This window comes from Dromaius novaehollandiae, chromosome 11, assembly GCF_036370855.1.
Source record: "Dromaius novaehollandiae isolate bDroNov1 chromosome 11, bDroNov1.hap1, whole genome shotgun sequence".
NCBI classification, from domain to species: Eukaryota; Metazoa; Chordata; class Aves; order Casuariiformes; family Dromaiidae; genus Dromaius; species Dromaius novaehollandiae.
In genome coordinates this window covers 4,780,711-4,793,036 of record NC_088108.1, presented here as the reverse complement: position 1 = coordinate 4,793,036, position 12,326 = coordinate 4,780,711, and the positions used below count along the sequence as shown (strand labels likewise).

General features: G+C 54.5%; 1 protein-coding gene across 1 annotated transcript; it reads right to left on the bottom strand.

Moving 5' to 3' along the window:
* Positions 1 to 6,848: 6,848 nt before the first annotated feature.
* LOC112982523 (G-protein coupled receptor 12-like) lies at positions 6,849 to 9,364 on the bottom strand. Its single transcript, XM_064517931.1, has 2 exons — positions 9,095 to 9,364; positions 6,849 to 8,244 (listed from the first exon to the last, which is right to left on the bottom strand). Exon 2 carries the CDS (start codon positions 8,240 to 8,242, stop codon positions 7,190 to 7,192), a length of 1,053 nt encoding a protein of 350 aa, XP_064374001.1. The 5' UTR covers positions 8,243 to 8,244; positions 9,095 to 9,364; the 3' UTR covers positions 6,849 to 7,189.
* Between the last annotated feature and the right edge of the window lie 2,962 nt (positions 9,365 to 12,326).

Genomic DNA, 12,326 nt, shown 5'->3' with positions numbered 1-12,326 from the left:
TCGTGACCGTGGGCTCCTCGCGGGGGGTGCTGCCGTCCTGCAAAGCTGCCAACGTGCCCCGTGGGCACGCAGCCGGGGCACGCAGAGGCCCACAGCCGGGGCTGGCCATGAGCCCCGTGGGAAGGCTGTGAGGGCTGGGTGGCCGTGCCGATGTCCCCCGCCCACGCGCGGCCTCAGCTGAAAGAAAAACACAGACACAAAGAGGATGGCACATACCTGGGACGAGCGCCCAGATCTTCAAATGTTTTAATTTTAACCCCTTCTCCCCCCATTTTTGGATATTCTCTTGACAAATCACTTCAACAGTTTTATTTACAGTAATAAAAATAAATTACTCTTACAGATGAATGTATAATATTATACACAATAGAGATACAGTGCAATAACAGCATTGATTTGTTTTCACTTGTTCATAAAGTGCATTGTAGGGGCTTTATTTAACCATAATTGAAGAGCAACTGTACATTTACCTTTGAGATCAACTTACCCAGTCAAGTTAAAAGGCTAATGAAAACAGTTACACCAAAATAATTTGCTGTCCTGATTATTCTGAAATTTCCTTATTCCCAGGGAAGCAGATATGGTGTAAGGCAGGTGGGCCCAGCCCCACCAGCCTCTCCTTATGCGATTCCTCCCTCGACTTTAAAGAGATTTCTGTACAAAACAGCTGGCACTCGAGGGCTCCAGCCCTGTCCAGAAAGCTTGTGCCTTTAAAAAAATGCCCTGTTTCTCCGTGCTCCAGCCAGCATCACTCAGGGTGAGGTTCACCCCGGGCAGAACTGCAACATAAGGAGCACACACTGCTCGGATGCCAGGGAAGCGCTGAGGTACGTGTTTGCGTCGCTCCCTCGCCAGCAACGCTCCTCGAGCCCTAGCCAGGCCACGGCGAGGTGCGAGGTCGGGCACGTGCTGAAGGGCCTTGCCGGCTGGCGTTTGGTACCGGGCAGCCTGAGAGCTCACGTGGGTCCCTCCGCGGGAGCCCAGCGGCCGGGGAAGCTCACCCCAAAGCCTCATACAGCGTGCAGTATTCCCCTGCCCCTCTTAAAAAGCTGGACGGACGTCCCTCCCGGAGCCACCGGGGCCGGGGAAACCCGGCGCCACGCAGGGCCAGCCTGGCCCCACGGCTCTGAGTGCCGAGCAGGACGGGGGGCTGGCAGGACCACCTTAAAACAACGGTTGTAAAAATGTGAATGAGTTCAATGGTTACTCCTGAAGTCTGCTCTCCAGCTTGTGCATTTTGGGGAGAGGAACAGGAATTTGGCTGGTCAACTCCCTCTCTGTCCATGTGTGCTTCCAAAGGCGACTCTGACGGACACTGTCCGAGGACTGGCCAGGCTGATTTGGGTCACGGAGCAGACGAAGAGGGCAGGCACCAGGGCAGTCACTCCAGGGTCACACCGGTAACCGCAGAGCTGAATCTGGCCCTGGGCCTCCTCTGCCTGGTGAGTCTCTCCCTCTAGTTTCACAGCCCAGGTGCAGCTCGTCTCTCCTAAGCAAATGTCCTCTAAGTGGCAGATGCTGTGCAAGTCTGCCTGGAAGGCAGGACTGTCACTGAGCTTTGTCACCAGAAACTCGGCCCTCCAAGCTACAGGACATGATCTCTAGGGACGGTGCTGTTTAACCTGCCACAGGCATGATTCTGATCTGCTCGCGGTGTAAATCAGGAACGAGTCCACTGCTAGAAATAACCGCTCTCAACACGGAGTGAAGGCAAGGCAAAGCAGACCCTAGAGGCCAGGCTGCAGGGACTCGAAGGGACATTTGCTTTGCCACTAAGAGCCAGCATTCTGCTGTAGGTGTCTGATCATTAGCGAAATAGTCTGCATTTGGAAAGGAGCTTTTTCTAGGACAACCCAGATGTTTTCCAACTCCCAGATCCTGCAATAAAGTCATAAAACTGTGCCTGTGATTTCGGTGTCTATTGATATGGTAATGTGCTGTCAGACATCCAGCATCCTGGCCGTTGTGGGATGCTGAGATTGTGAGGGAACAACCTTTGTTTAGACGCAGTTGCACTTGACATTTTGACGGTTTATGAACACAGCTACTACTTCCCTCAGCCTTTCCAGTTAGAAAGATCACTGAACTCTACTTGATATTTTGTCCTATGTAGTTTCACTTTAATATTTTTCAGTTGATCTCAAGATCATTTCCCGTAATTTCTCTGGTTCCGAATTACAGCCATCGTACCCTAGAGTGACCATGTGGCAAGCGATGCCAGATAGACTTTGTTTTGCCGTCCCATTGGCGGGGTTGGAGTCAGAGACAGTTTTATCGATAACCCTCCAAGTCAGAGACAGAAGAGTGTTGGACCACCTGTCCTGACCTGGGTCCTCTGTATTAAAAATCTGTTTTCTCTCAGTAATGCTCTGTATTGCAAAGTTTTCCCATGGGCACAGGAAAACTCTGTTCTCTGGGTTGCAGGAACAGAGGGATGGGCAGCTCTCTGGTTATTCTGCAGTAGGCAGCTGCACTTTTAACAGACTGGTACAAATGAAGCTGTTAGCAGGTTTGAAACGCTACTACCTCACCAAGAGAAAAGGTCTAGCATGAGTGAAAGGAGTTACAACGAAATACTATATGCATTGAACACTTATTCCTGACAATTCAAAGTGAACTGTTAATTAGTTGTTAACGATCAAGTGAACTGTCGATGCTGGTAAGTATACATCAATACAAATAATTATCAAGATCAAAGACTTTTTAAAGACCACCCCCCCAAAATCAGATGCTTCTACAAGAAAGAGGTACTTTATTACCTATTGAGAACAGTAATGGTTTCTCTTTTTTTTATTCTAAGTTCAGTTAAAACTCTTTGTTTGAGATGAACAAATTGCGACTGCCACATTCAGACTGAGACTCTTAAGATATTTAACTGCTGGTTAATGAAATGAACTTGGCTAAAAAGGGACCAAACCTGGCAGCTACATTTTCACTCATCAAAGTCTCAAGCTGAGCAAAACAGAGAGGAAAAAAAAATCTAAACAATTTTTTTGGTAGAGTCTATACATTTGATTGTTTTTTTTTTAATTCCTCAGTTGAAACAACCTAGGAGAGGGACAAGGTTTCACTGTAAATGCACAGCTTCACGTCGACCCCCTAGCAGAGCTCCACAAAATGCAGGGAGTTCATGCAGCTGTGGTTACGTCCAATTGACAGGTGTCCCTGACCTTTCCACAGTGTGAATCTTCAAGGAATGCTTTCTCTTTCTCCTTCTTTTCCTTTCCTCACACCCTCAGTTAAAACAGCCAAATCAGAAAGCATTTCATAAATATATTCTGCTTGCCACCAAACTCACAGTAGAAAAGCAAAAGGCAAGCAGAAAACTTGTAAAAAAACACCAACCAAATAATGAGAAGCAGATTCATGTTTCTCTGGTTATGCTAAACACTGTCATAGGCTCGAGTCTGGGCAGAAACCAAGTGCAATTGCTTAGGACCAATGCTCCACTTTTTTCTGCCGCTGTAAATCTGGACTAATACCAGTAGAGTCCAGAAGTAACATGAGTGTAACTGGGGCCAGTCTCTGGCCCATCATCATTTATCAAAAGCTATATTCAAATCTCAGTTTTCAAAGGTACAGCAATATCTGGGCCACTCCTCAGGGCGAGTGAGGCCTGTTGACCAGTGCTCTCCAAGCAGGCCCAGTTTCCAGCTGGAGAGACCCACAGAATCGAAGGACGTAAGCTGATTTCCACCAGCTAAAGATCTGGCCCTTGTGCTATGCAGAGCTACTGCTATCCACTTCTATCTCTTCTGAATAGCGCAGTAATTAAATCAACAGTTGCTTCTACAGACCTCAACATTTCTAATGACTTGTGACAAAGGAATCCCAATAGGAGGAGGCTTGCCAGTAGATTCAATAACAGAAAATTGAAAACGATGGGCCAGATTCCCTGCTGCACTCCAGCTGCTCTGTGTCCTTCCCATCATGAGCTATACAGAAGGTTGCTTGGCTACTTACACCACATTTCTAGATGTTTTGGATCCTCAGAATGGCACAAAGTATTCACTGTGCTGGAAAAGCCACTCTGTGTCCCCAGTTCTCCTCTTCCAGCTGGTGCCCCATACAGACATGGTACCATAAAGGTGCAATACCATTACATTCAGGGGAGCTACTCCCCATTTATGGTGGCATGACCACGTGCAAAATCAGGCCCAGTATTTTGTACCTAAATGTGACTGAACATCAAAGAGACTAAAAGAGACTGAACATCAGTGAATTCCCACCCTGCACACAGCATTGCTAAGTTGGCAAAGATTTTAAACTTTAAGTCAGCTCTCCTTGTTGACCACTGCTATACGACATTTGACTGAAATGACATTGAAACCTGCACTGCAGGTTAGCTCCTTTTATCTCCTTCCTCACTTCTCCTCATTTTCCCTCTTTCCACTGATAGAAAGGGGAGAGGGAGGTGAACAAAAGAAAAAACATCTACGAAAAATGCTTTTTTTTAATAGAAAGACCGCAAAGTGCCAATTCCTCAAAATGTTCTTTAGTGAAGATTTTTAGTAACTTTTCCTGAAGCCTGCTGAGAATTTTTAACAGCTTCCATGGCTTCATGTAACAATCTCCAGGAGACAAGTCCTCAACCACCACAAAAAAAAAAAAAAAAAAAAAAAAAAGATTGGCACTTTTATACTGAACATGAGTTTGCAATATACTTGGGCCACATATTGATACTGCCTGTGAGCTGGGTTACTAGAGCACGATAAGAGGCTCTTTAATGCAAGGGCCAGAACTTAGGCAACAGAGTTTGCTTGCAGCAGAGTTTGGTCAAGTAACAAGCATGTCGGTGAGGACAGTTAACTTAGTCGTCTGGTAATGACTATGTTCACAGCCTTAGCTAATCACATCCCAAATCTTCCTCCTACTGCCCTGGAGGGCCACGAAAGGAGAATTATTTTACATTGATCCTTGTATGCCTTTGTCAAATCTGATCAATGGATCCCTTGAAGTGGGGCAAGTTTCAAGCATACAGTTGAACTCCAGGAGGAACATTCTTAAAATCAAAATCTTTGACAACAGGGAATTGCCTAGGAACCCAATAAAATGCAAAATGTTTTATGTAAACGTTTATCTAGAGCTGATTAGTTAATGCTACATTTCATTCAAAAATACAAAATGAGCTGCCCAGAGAAACAAATACCTGCCTTCTAGATCAGGCTGTATAAAAACAGTTCCAAAATGTTCAATATGTTTTAGAAATGGTTTAAATTAACTCTGTATTGAGTTTTCACACTGAGGAACTGCAGGGACCTGGCTGCAGTTATGGAAATCAAAAGAAATGAAATGCAATGAACAGGGAAAAGTGTTTGTATATATATGTATATAAATATATATATGTAAAATCTATATATAATTTTCTTGTGTGTATATATATTTATAATATATATATATATATATATATATATATATATATATATATATACACACTAGTGTATATATATATACTGACTCAACATTGTGCCTATTGCCCACTGCCCAAGGTCTTCAGAAAGGAAGGAAATGAAAAAAAGGAGAGACTGGCCACCTTTCAAAGGTAGAAAATAAGTCCAAGTCCAGTGCATGCTTTGGAGATTCATACCTTGCTCACATGCACTTAGCTCTGAGGAGCTGCAAATAGACATTAATTGCACGGTTCCAGAGAGGAAAATGCAGTTGCACCTGTATGCAGACATAAAGTGACTTTGCACCCACTACAGGCTCACAAAGCAAGAACAGTTCTGTCCTCCGTGAAACTACAGCGTACACGTGCTATGGTTTGGTGGCAATGATGCCGCTGGATTGTGCTAATAGGAACCTTAACCTGTTTTGCCCGTGGTACAGCAGAATCGAGCTCCTGTTTCAGAGCAGGGCATTTTGGATGCTCGAAAGCAGAGTGTCATCTCCTGAAGGAGAGCAACGTGTTTGGGACACCAGGCTCAGCTGGCAGGGGCTCCTGCTGAGCTCGCCGAGCTGTTGCCATGCAGGACCCCAGAGCGGTGCAAGCCACCCGGCCTCTACCACTCCCCTGGGCCTCCCTGGGCATTTTACCCCAAGCCTGGCTTCTCTCTGAGGGTTGGTTTTATTTTAAGTGAATGCACTATTCCACTTCTTGGCCAAAAAAAAGCACAAGATAAAGGACACTTCATCATGGTCTCACTAACACCACAACGCACATGATACAGTAGAGGAATGTGAGGGTATTGTAGCTTCTCTAATGAAGCAAGTTAAACCAGTAGCATCCGGAATAACACGTGTGGTTACACAGGCTTCCCTCTAGGGGCCCCAAGCAAGCCCAGGTCTGTCTTTGGATCAAAATCCCACCCCATGTAAACGATCAGTGTGGAAGCGTGCACAGCCAGGGGAGCGCATCGCCCCACCGCCCCGAGCCAGGCGGCAGAGCCCTTCCCGGCCTCCCCAGAGCCTGGGGCGGGGGCACCCCGGCTGCCCACGCCACCTGCACACCGTGACCCCCCCCCCCCCCCCGCAGTCAGCTTTCGGGGAAAGGGATTCCCTGGGTACCCCCCCACCGCCGTCATCCCGGCGACAGCAGAAAACGGCAACGCCTTAAAGTGCCTTTCGCCCCGCAGCTTCTCAAAGTGCTTCGCAAACGACATAGAAACATAGAGGCATCGCCCCCCCCAGCCCCCCCCCCCAGCCCCCCCCCCGGGGACCGCGGGGATCCCCCCCCCCCCCCGGCGCGCCGGCCCCGCCGCCCGCCCCGGCTGCGCGGAGCTGTCCGCGCCGCGGTGCTGAACGCCGCCCCCGTTATTGCATAGCAGAGCAAGACCTGATCGAGGGGCCGGGGGGGCCGCGCACCCGCCCCCGGCCCCGGAGGGGGCCCCCAGGCCAGGCCGGCGAGCGCGCTGCTCCCCTGCCTCCTTACCCCGAGACGAGACAAACGCCATCGGACGTAGAGCCTTCCTTTTTTTTTTTTTTGGTGTTTTGTGTTTTTAAATAAAAAATAAAATGTGTAAGAAAATAACATTTTTAAAGGAAACCATTATCATTCTATTCTCTCTCTCTCTTTCCCCCCTTTTTTCCTTTTTCTCTTCTTGTATTTTTTTTCTCTTTTTGGACATCTTTCCATGGAACGAGATGTGCTGGCTGGGGTGGTTCCTCCTGGTAGGAAACAATAACAACGAAGGGGAAAAGGAGGAGGAGGAGGAGAGCGAGGGAGCGTGTCTCGCTCTGCACTCAGTCCTCACACATCGCTGGATGTCCTTGGTCTGGAGGAGAAGGTGGAGGGGATGCACCCGCAGCAGGCCAGCCACAGCGACTTCTGGATGTCGGGGTTTCTGAAGGCGTAAATGATGGGGTTGATGAGGGAATTGCAGGTGGCCGGCAGCGCCAGGGAGTAGGTGTAGACCGCGGGGTAGCTGGAATCCGCCACCAGGGAGTAGATGGCGAAGGGGATCCAGCACAGGGCGAAGGTGCCCAGGATGAGCGAGAGGGTGGAGAGCCCTTTGCGGGTGGAGGTGGCCTGCGCCGTGGCGATGAACTGGTGCTGCACGGCGATCTGCTGGGCGTGCCGGAAGGCGATCTTGCAGATCTGCAGGTAGAGCTGCATCATGAGGGCGAAGAGGAGCAGGAAGGTGACGGCCAGCACCGCCGCGTTGTCCTTGGTGACGGGCCGCAGGACGCTGCAGGCGCTCTGGTCCCGCAGGCAGTTCCAGCCCAGGAGGGGCAGCAGCCCCACGCCGAGGCACAGCAGCCACATCAGCAGCACCATGGCGCAGGTGAAGCCCAGCGTGCGCTCGCTGTGGTAGGTGAGCGCGTTGTACAGCGACAGGTAGCGGTCCACGGTGATGGCGAGCAGGCTGCACACGGAGGCGGAGAAGGCGGCGAGCAGCAGCCCGGCGGCGCCCAGCTCCGCCGCCTCGCTGGGCGGCCGCAGCAGGTAGCGCACGGCGAAGTTGGCCACCAGCCCCAGCCCGGCCAGCAGGTCGGCCAGCGCCAGGCTGCCGATGAGCAGGAACATGGGCGCCCGCAGGCTCGGCGTGTAGAAGAGCACCGCCAGCACCAGCGCGTTCTCGCCCGCCACCGCCGTGCCCGTGGCGCACAGCGCGATGTCCCAGGGGCTCACGGCCCCCCCGCCGCCGCCGCCGCCGCCGCCGCCGCCGCCGCCCGGCGCCGCCGTGCCCGGCCAGCCCGCCGCCGACGGCCCGGCGCTGGGCACCGAGGCGTTGCCGGGCCCCGCCAGCCGCTGCGGCTGCGGCTGCCACGGCTCCCCCATGGCGCCGGGGCCGTGCAGCATCGCTGCGGAGAGAGGGAGAGCGGGCCACGGTGAGGGGCGCCGGGCCGCGGGGAGCGGCTCCGCGCCGCGCACAGCACCGCGCCGGCCGCGGGGCGCATCCCCGGCCGCCCCCCGGCCCGGCTGCAGCTTCCCCGGGGAAAAGCCGCCCCCACCTCCCCCGCCCCGGGGTACGTTCTCCCCCCCCCTCCCCAACACACACTGCGGGGGCCCGACCCAGCGCCGGCTGCTCCCGGCCAGCTGCCCGCAGCGCGTCCCCGGGCCTCGCTGCCCGCAGCCGCCTCGGCGCGCCGGGCGCTGCGCGGGGCCCCCCGGCGCCTGCAGCCGCCCCGTCCCGGCACTCACGCCGCGGCAGCGGCTCCCCCCGCTCCGGCCCCGGCCCGCTACACCTGCTCCCTCGCCCTTCCCCGGCGCACGGCTACCTCGCCGCCTCTTTGTGTCACAAGGGCGCCGTCCCCCCCCCGCGCCCCCCGCGCCCCTTCCTTCTGCTGCGTGCGGGGCGTAAAAATAAACACTATTAATAGGAGGGCCCTCGCCTGGCTGCGGAGCCGGCGGGGAAGGGAGCGGGCAGCGGCTGCAGGCAGCCTGCGATAACTTTCGCCTCCCTGCCTTTTGCAAAACGCTGGTGCAAGATGCTCTCTGCCGGCTGCCCAGCGCTGCGAGGTCCAGCCCGGTGCTCCGGCAGAGCCCGGCCCCGGCCCCCGCCCGCCGCCGGGGCTCGCCGAGCCGCGGGGGGGGCTCGGCCCGCAGCCCCCTGCCCGCTGCGGGGCGCCGGCAGCGCCCCCGGCCCCGCCGCCCGCAGCTGCCCTTCCCGCCGCCGAGCCCGGGCACGACCGCCGCCCGTCGCTGCTTTACCTCGCTTTGATGCTGGAGGATCAGCTCGCTTCCCCCGTTTTGTGGCCGTTTTTGTTTTTTTTTTCTCCTTCCCAGTCCTTTCAGTCCTTGGTGTTAAGCCTCATTCCTCGGTGAACATTGCTAATAACGCTGGCAGATAGCTGGCATCGACTTGCACTTAATATTCCTGCCCCATTGGATCTGCTGATAAATCTCAACTCTGACGTCAAAGTCTTCACTTATATTCATGATCCAAGTCTGTGAATCAGAGACGCTGTGATCAGAATAACAACAAGGCTGGCTCCCTGCTCCACAGCCACATGCCCACCCGCAGGCACGAGGCGCTGCGCGCACACGCGCTCACACCCGGCGCACACACGCGCGCCCGCCCGCACGCACCCGCCCGAGTTCATTCATGAGCGCTGCCGTCGCCCCGGCTCCCCTCCCCAAGGTCGGGCCCTGGCACCTGCGTCGCGCGGATGCGGCTTGGGCGCCAGCCAGGCCCCGGCAGCTTGCACAGGCGCCCGGGCAAGGCTTCTTTTTGCCGCCTGTGCTGAGGGATCTGGTGATCGAAGGGGGGGCACTCTGATGCGGTGCGGCGCGGATCCCCGCTTCTCAAGGGCAGTGTCCACGGACAGCACCGCCGGCCCCCTGCCACCCCCAGGGCCGGCAGGGATGGGTGCTTGGGGGGGGGGGGGTGCCCTGTGCGACCAGGCTGGGGCAGATGCATCCACCCGGCGGGCAATGCATCATGTCCCAGAGCCTTCACCCACGGATGTGCTTTCCTCCATCGAGCGTAAAAGCTTGGATCGGGTGGACCGACACCAGCGGGGAACTGTGCGCACCAGCCTGGTGCCCCTCCATCCTGCTTGGGGGCACCTGGCCGTGGGTCGGTGGGGTGGGGGGGGCCTGCCCCCCTCCCTCAATGCCCCTGAGCTGCAGCATCCACCCACACCCAAGGCTTCCTAAGGAGGAGCAGCAGTTGCTCCTTCCCTATTCCAGCCGTTTGGCAAAGAATCAACCTCGAAAGAAGCAAATCCCGAAGGCACGATTACTTTTGTGGCCGCAAGCGGTTCAGTGATTCACAGAGGGAGCAGGATTTGCAAAACAGGGATGCTCGGCTCGCAGAGCGGGGGTACTGCAGATACAGCTTCTTCCTCTTTCACGCTGGTTTCATAACACTCCAGCTTCACTCTTTCATCCCCCCTTTCTTCTGCAGGCTGCAGCTCTGTAGTGCAGCGAGCTGGATGCTAGGGAGGATTTTCTGCACCTGATAGACAAAGATATTGAGGGTTATGTCGGTGGTTTTCTTCAAATCCAATTGCCCCAGTTTGGAGCATCTGGGTTCCAAATGCGGCTGCGACCTGTCCGAGGGGAATTCAATCGTCATCTACCTGGAGCCGCCGGCCGCGTGACTCGCTGCCGCTGTGTGCCGAGCCGAGCGACACGAGCAGCATGGGAAGGGGCGGAGGAAAGCCGAGCAGAGCGCTGAATGAATTCACTCCAGCTCCCAGTAATTACGCACCGCCTGGCAAAGGGGAGGCGGGTGAAGAGTTGTGATTGACTCCTATCAGCAGCTCCCTCTGCCAGGAGGTCGGTCCAGCAGAGCTGCTTTATTTAGCTTCGTTAGTTGTTACGGCAGGGAGGGGATGTGATGGCCACGCGAGGTGCTCCGCAAGGACACAACGCAATGACGGCCCCTAGCCCAAGAAATTAATCCAGTCGGCATCAGCCCGGCCAGGGCTCGGGGGGACCCTCACCCATGAGCAAGCACTGCCGGAGCTCCTCTTCCACCACCATGTCTGTTGGGGTTGCCGAATCCGGTGAGCAGCCGGCCTTCGGCACGCAGCCTGTCCGGTGCTGGTGCCTGGCTCCCCACCCTCCCCGGGTGCTGGCACCCTGGGCGCAGGGGCCCCTCCGGCCTGCGGTCTGACTCCAGCTGCTGCCACTTAGACCTCTGATTAGGTTATTAGGGTTCCCGGTAACCGGGGTAGATGCACTTAGGCTTTGGGTTGGGAATATTTCCAGTGCAAATTTCCGCGAAAGCACTTGTGTGTGCTCCTTGGAGGGCTGGAAATGGGATTTGGGGATATTTGTATAACATACAAATTCTCTGTGAGCAATCAGAGATGTTGGCAGAAACATATAATCCCCTGGTGATCACAAGATGGTTCTGGTGAAGCTCTGAGATTGAGAGCACAATGGTAAAGACAGGGAACAGTTTGCCTGCAGTCACAGGGGAAAAACATCGAGATTCCAATTTCATTTCAAACGGGAGCTCATCTTCCCCCTCCCCGCAAAGGAGCCCTCCCGAGCTCCTCGTCCTTTACCAGCACATCATCCAGCGCCCGTCCTCCGCACACCGGCTTTCTCCTCTTCGCTGGCTTTGCCCTCTCTTGCTCAAGGGAGCTGAACAGCTGTAATGCCACAGCTCTCTCACTCGGGCACCCAGCAATTCCCCCCTCTGTTATATTTATATACTACCTGTCATTCCCCAACAGCTCAAAGTCTTTTGAAGACTATCAGCCTTTGCTGCCAGCCCAGTGCTAAAATTTGCCATCCTATCTGCCAAAGAAAGAGCTGGAGTCCTTCATCACATTTTTTTGCAGAGAGGAAACCTGCCACGGATAGCAGAGTCCTTCAAGGCAGAGACACCCAAGCGCCAGCAGAAACCCGAAGCTGTTCCCCCTCCTCTCCCCGCTGCAGCACCGCTCAGCAGGGCCCCGGCACCGTGCTCGCAGCGCAGCACCTCCTCTGCTGCGTTTACTCTCAGTGCGATTGCCGATCTCGTTCCCACTACGGCGCTTGGAGTTAGAGAGCAGGGTACGAGAGACCAGAAGCTCTGGCTACTCCCTGCTCAGCGCCGCTGAGCCCTGGGTTGCTCTTACTCAGACACATGTATTTTGCCCACTGGGCTGCAGAGGGGAAGCGCAGGTTCACATCCGAAACCCTGCTCAGATCCTGCAGCCTGCTGTGTCTCGGACTTCCCTTGTTATCCATGCATCCGCATTTAGTGATTAGTCCCATACCGAGGAAGATATTAGTGATGTAGCGTCCCTGGAGGTGTGATCCTGGCCGCACAGCGGTGTACTGCTTTCACTCAGCACAGGTTGCCTTGCCCCTCCGCCTTAGAGCTGCTGGTTTTCTGATTAGCTTGAAGTCACTTTGGGCCCCCCCAGACCTTCCCCGTTGGGAACACAGGGCTTCAGTGTAGAGGTTGTCAGGCTGGGACAGCCGCAGAGGGGTGAGCTGA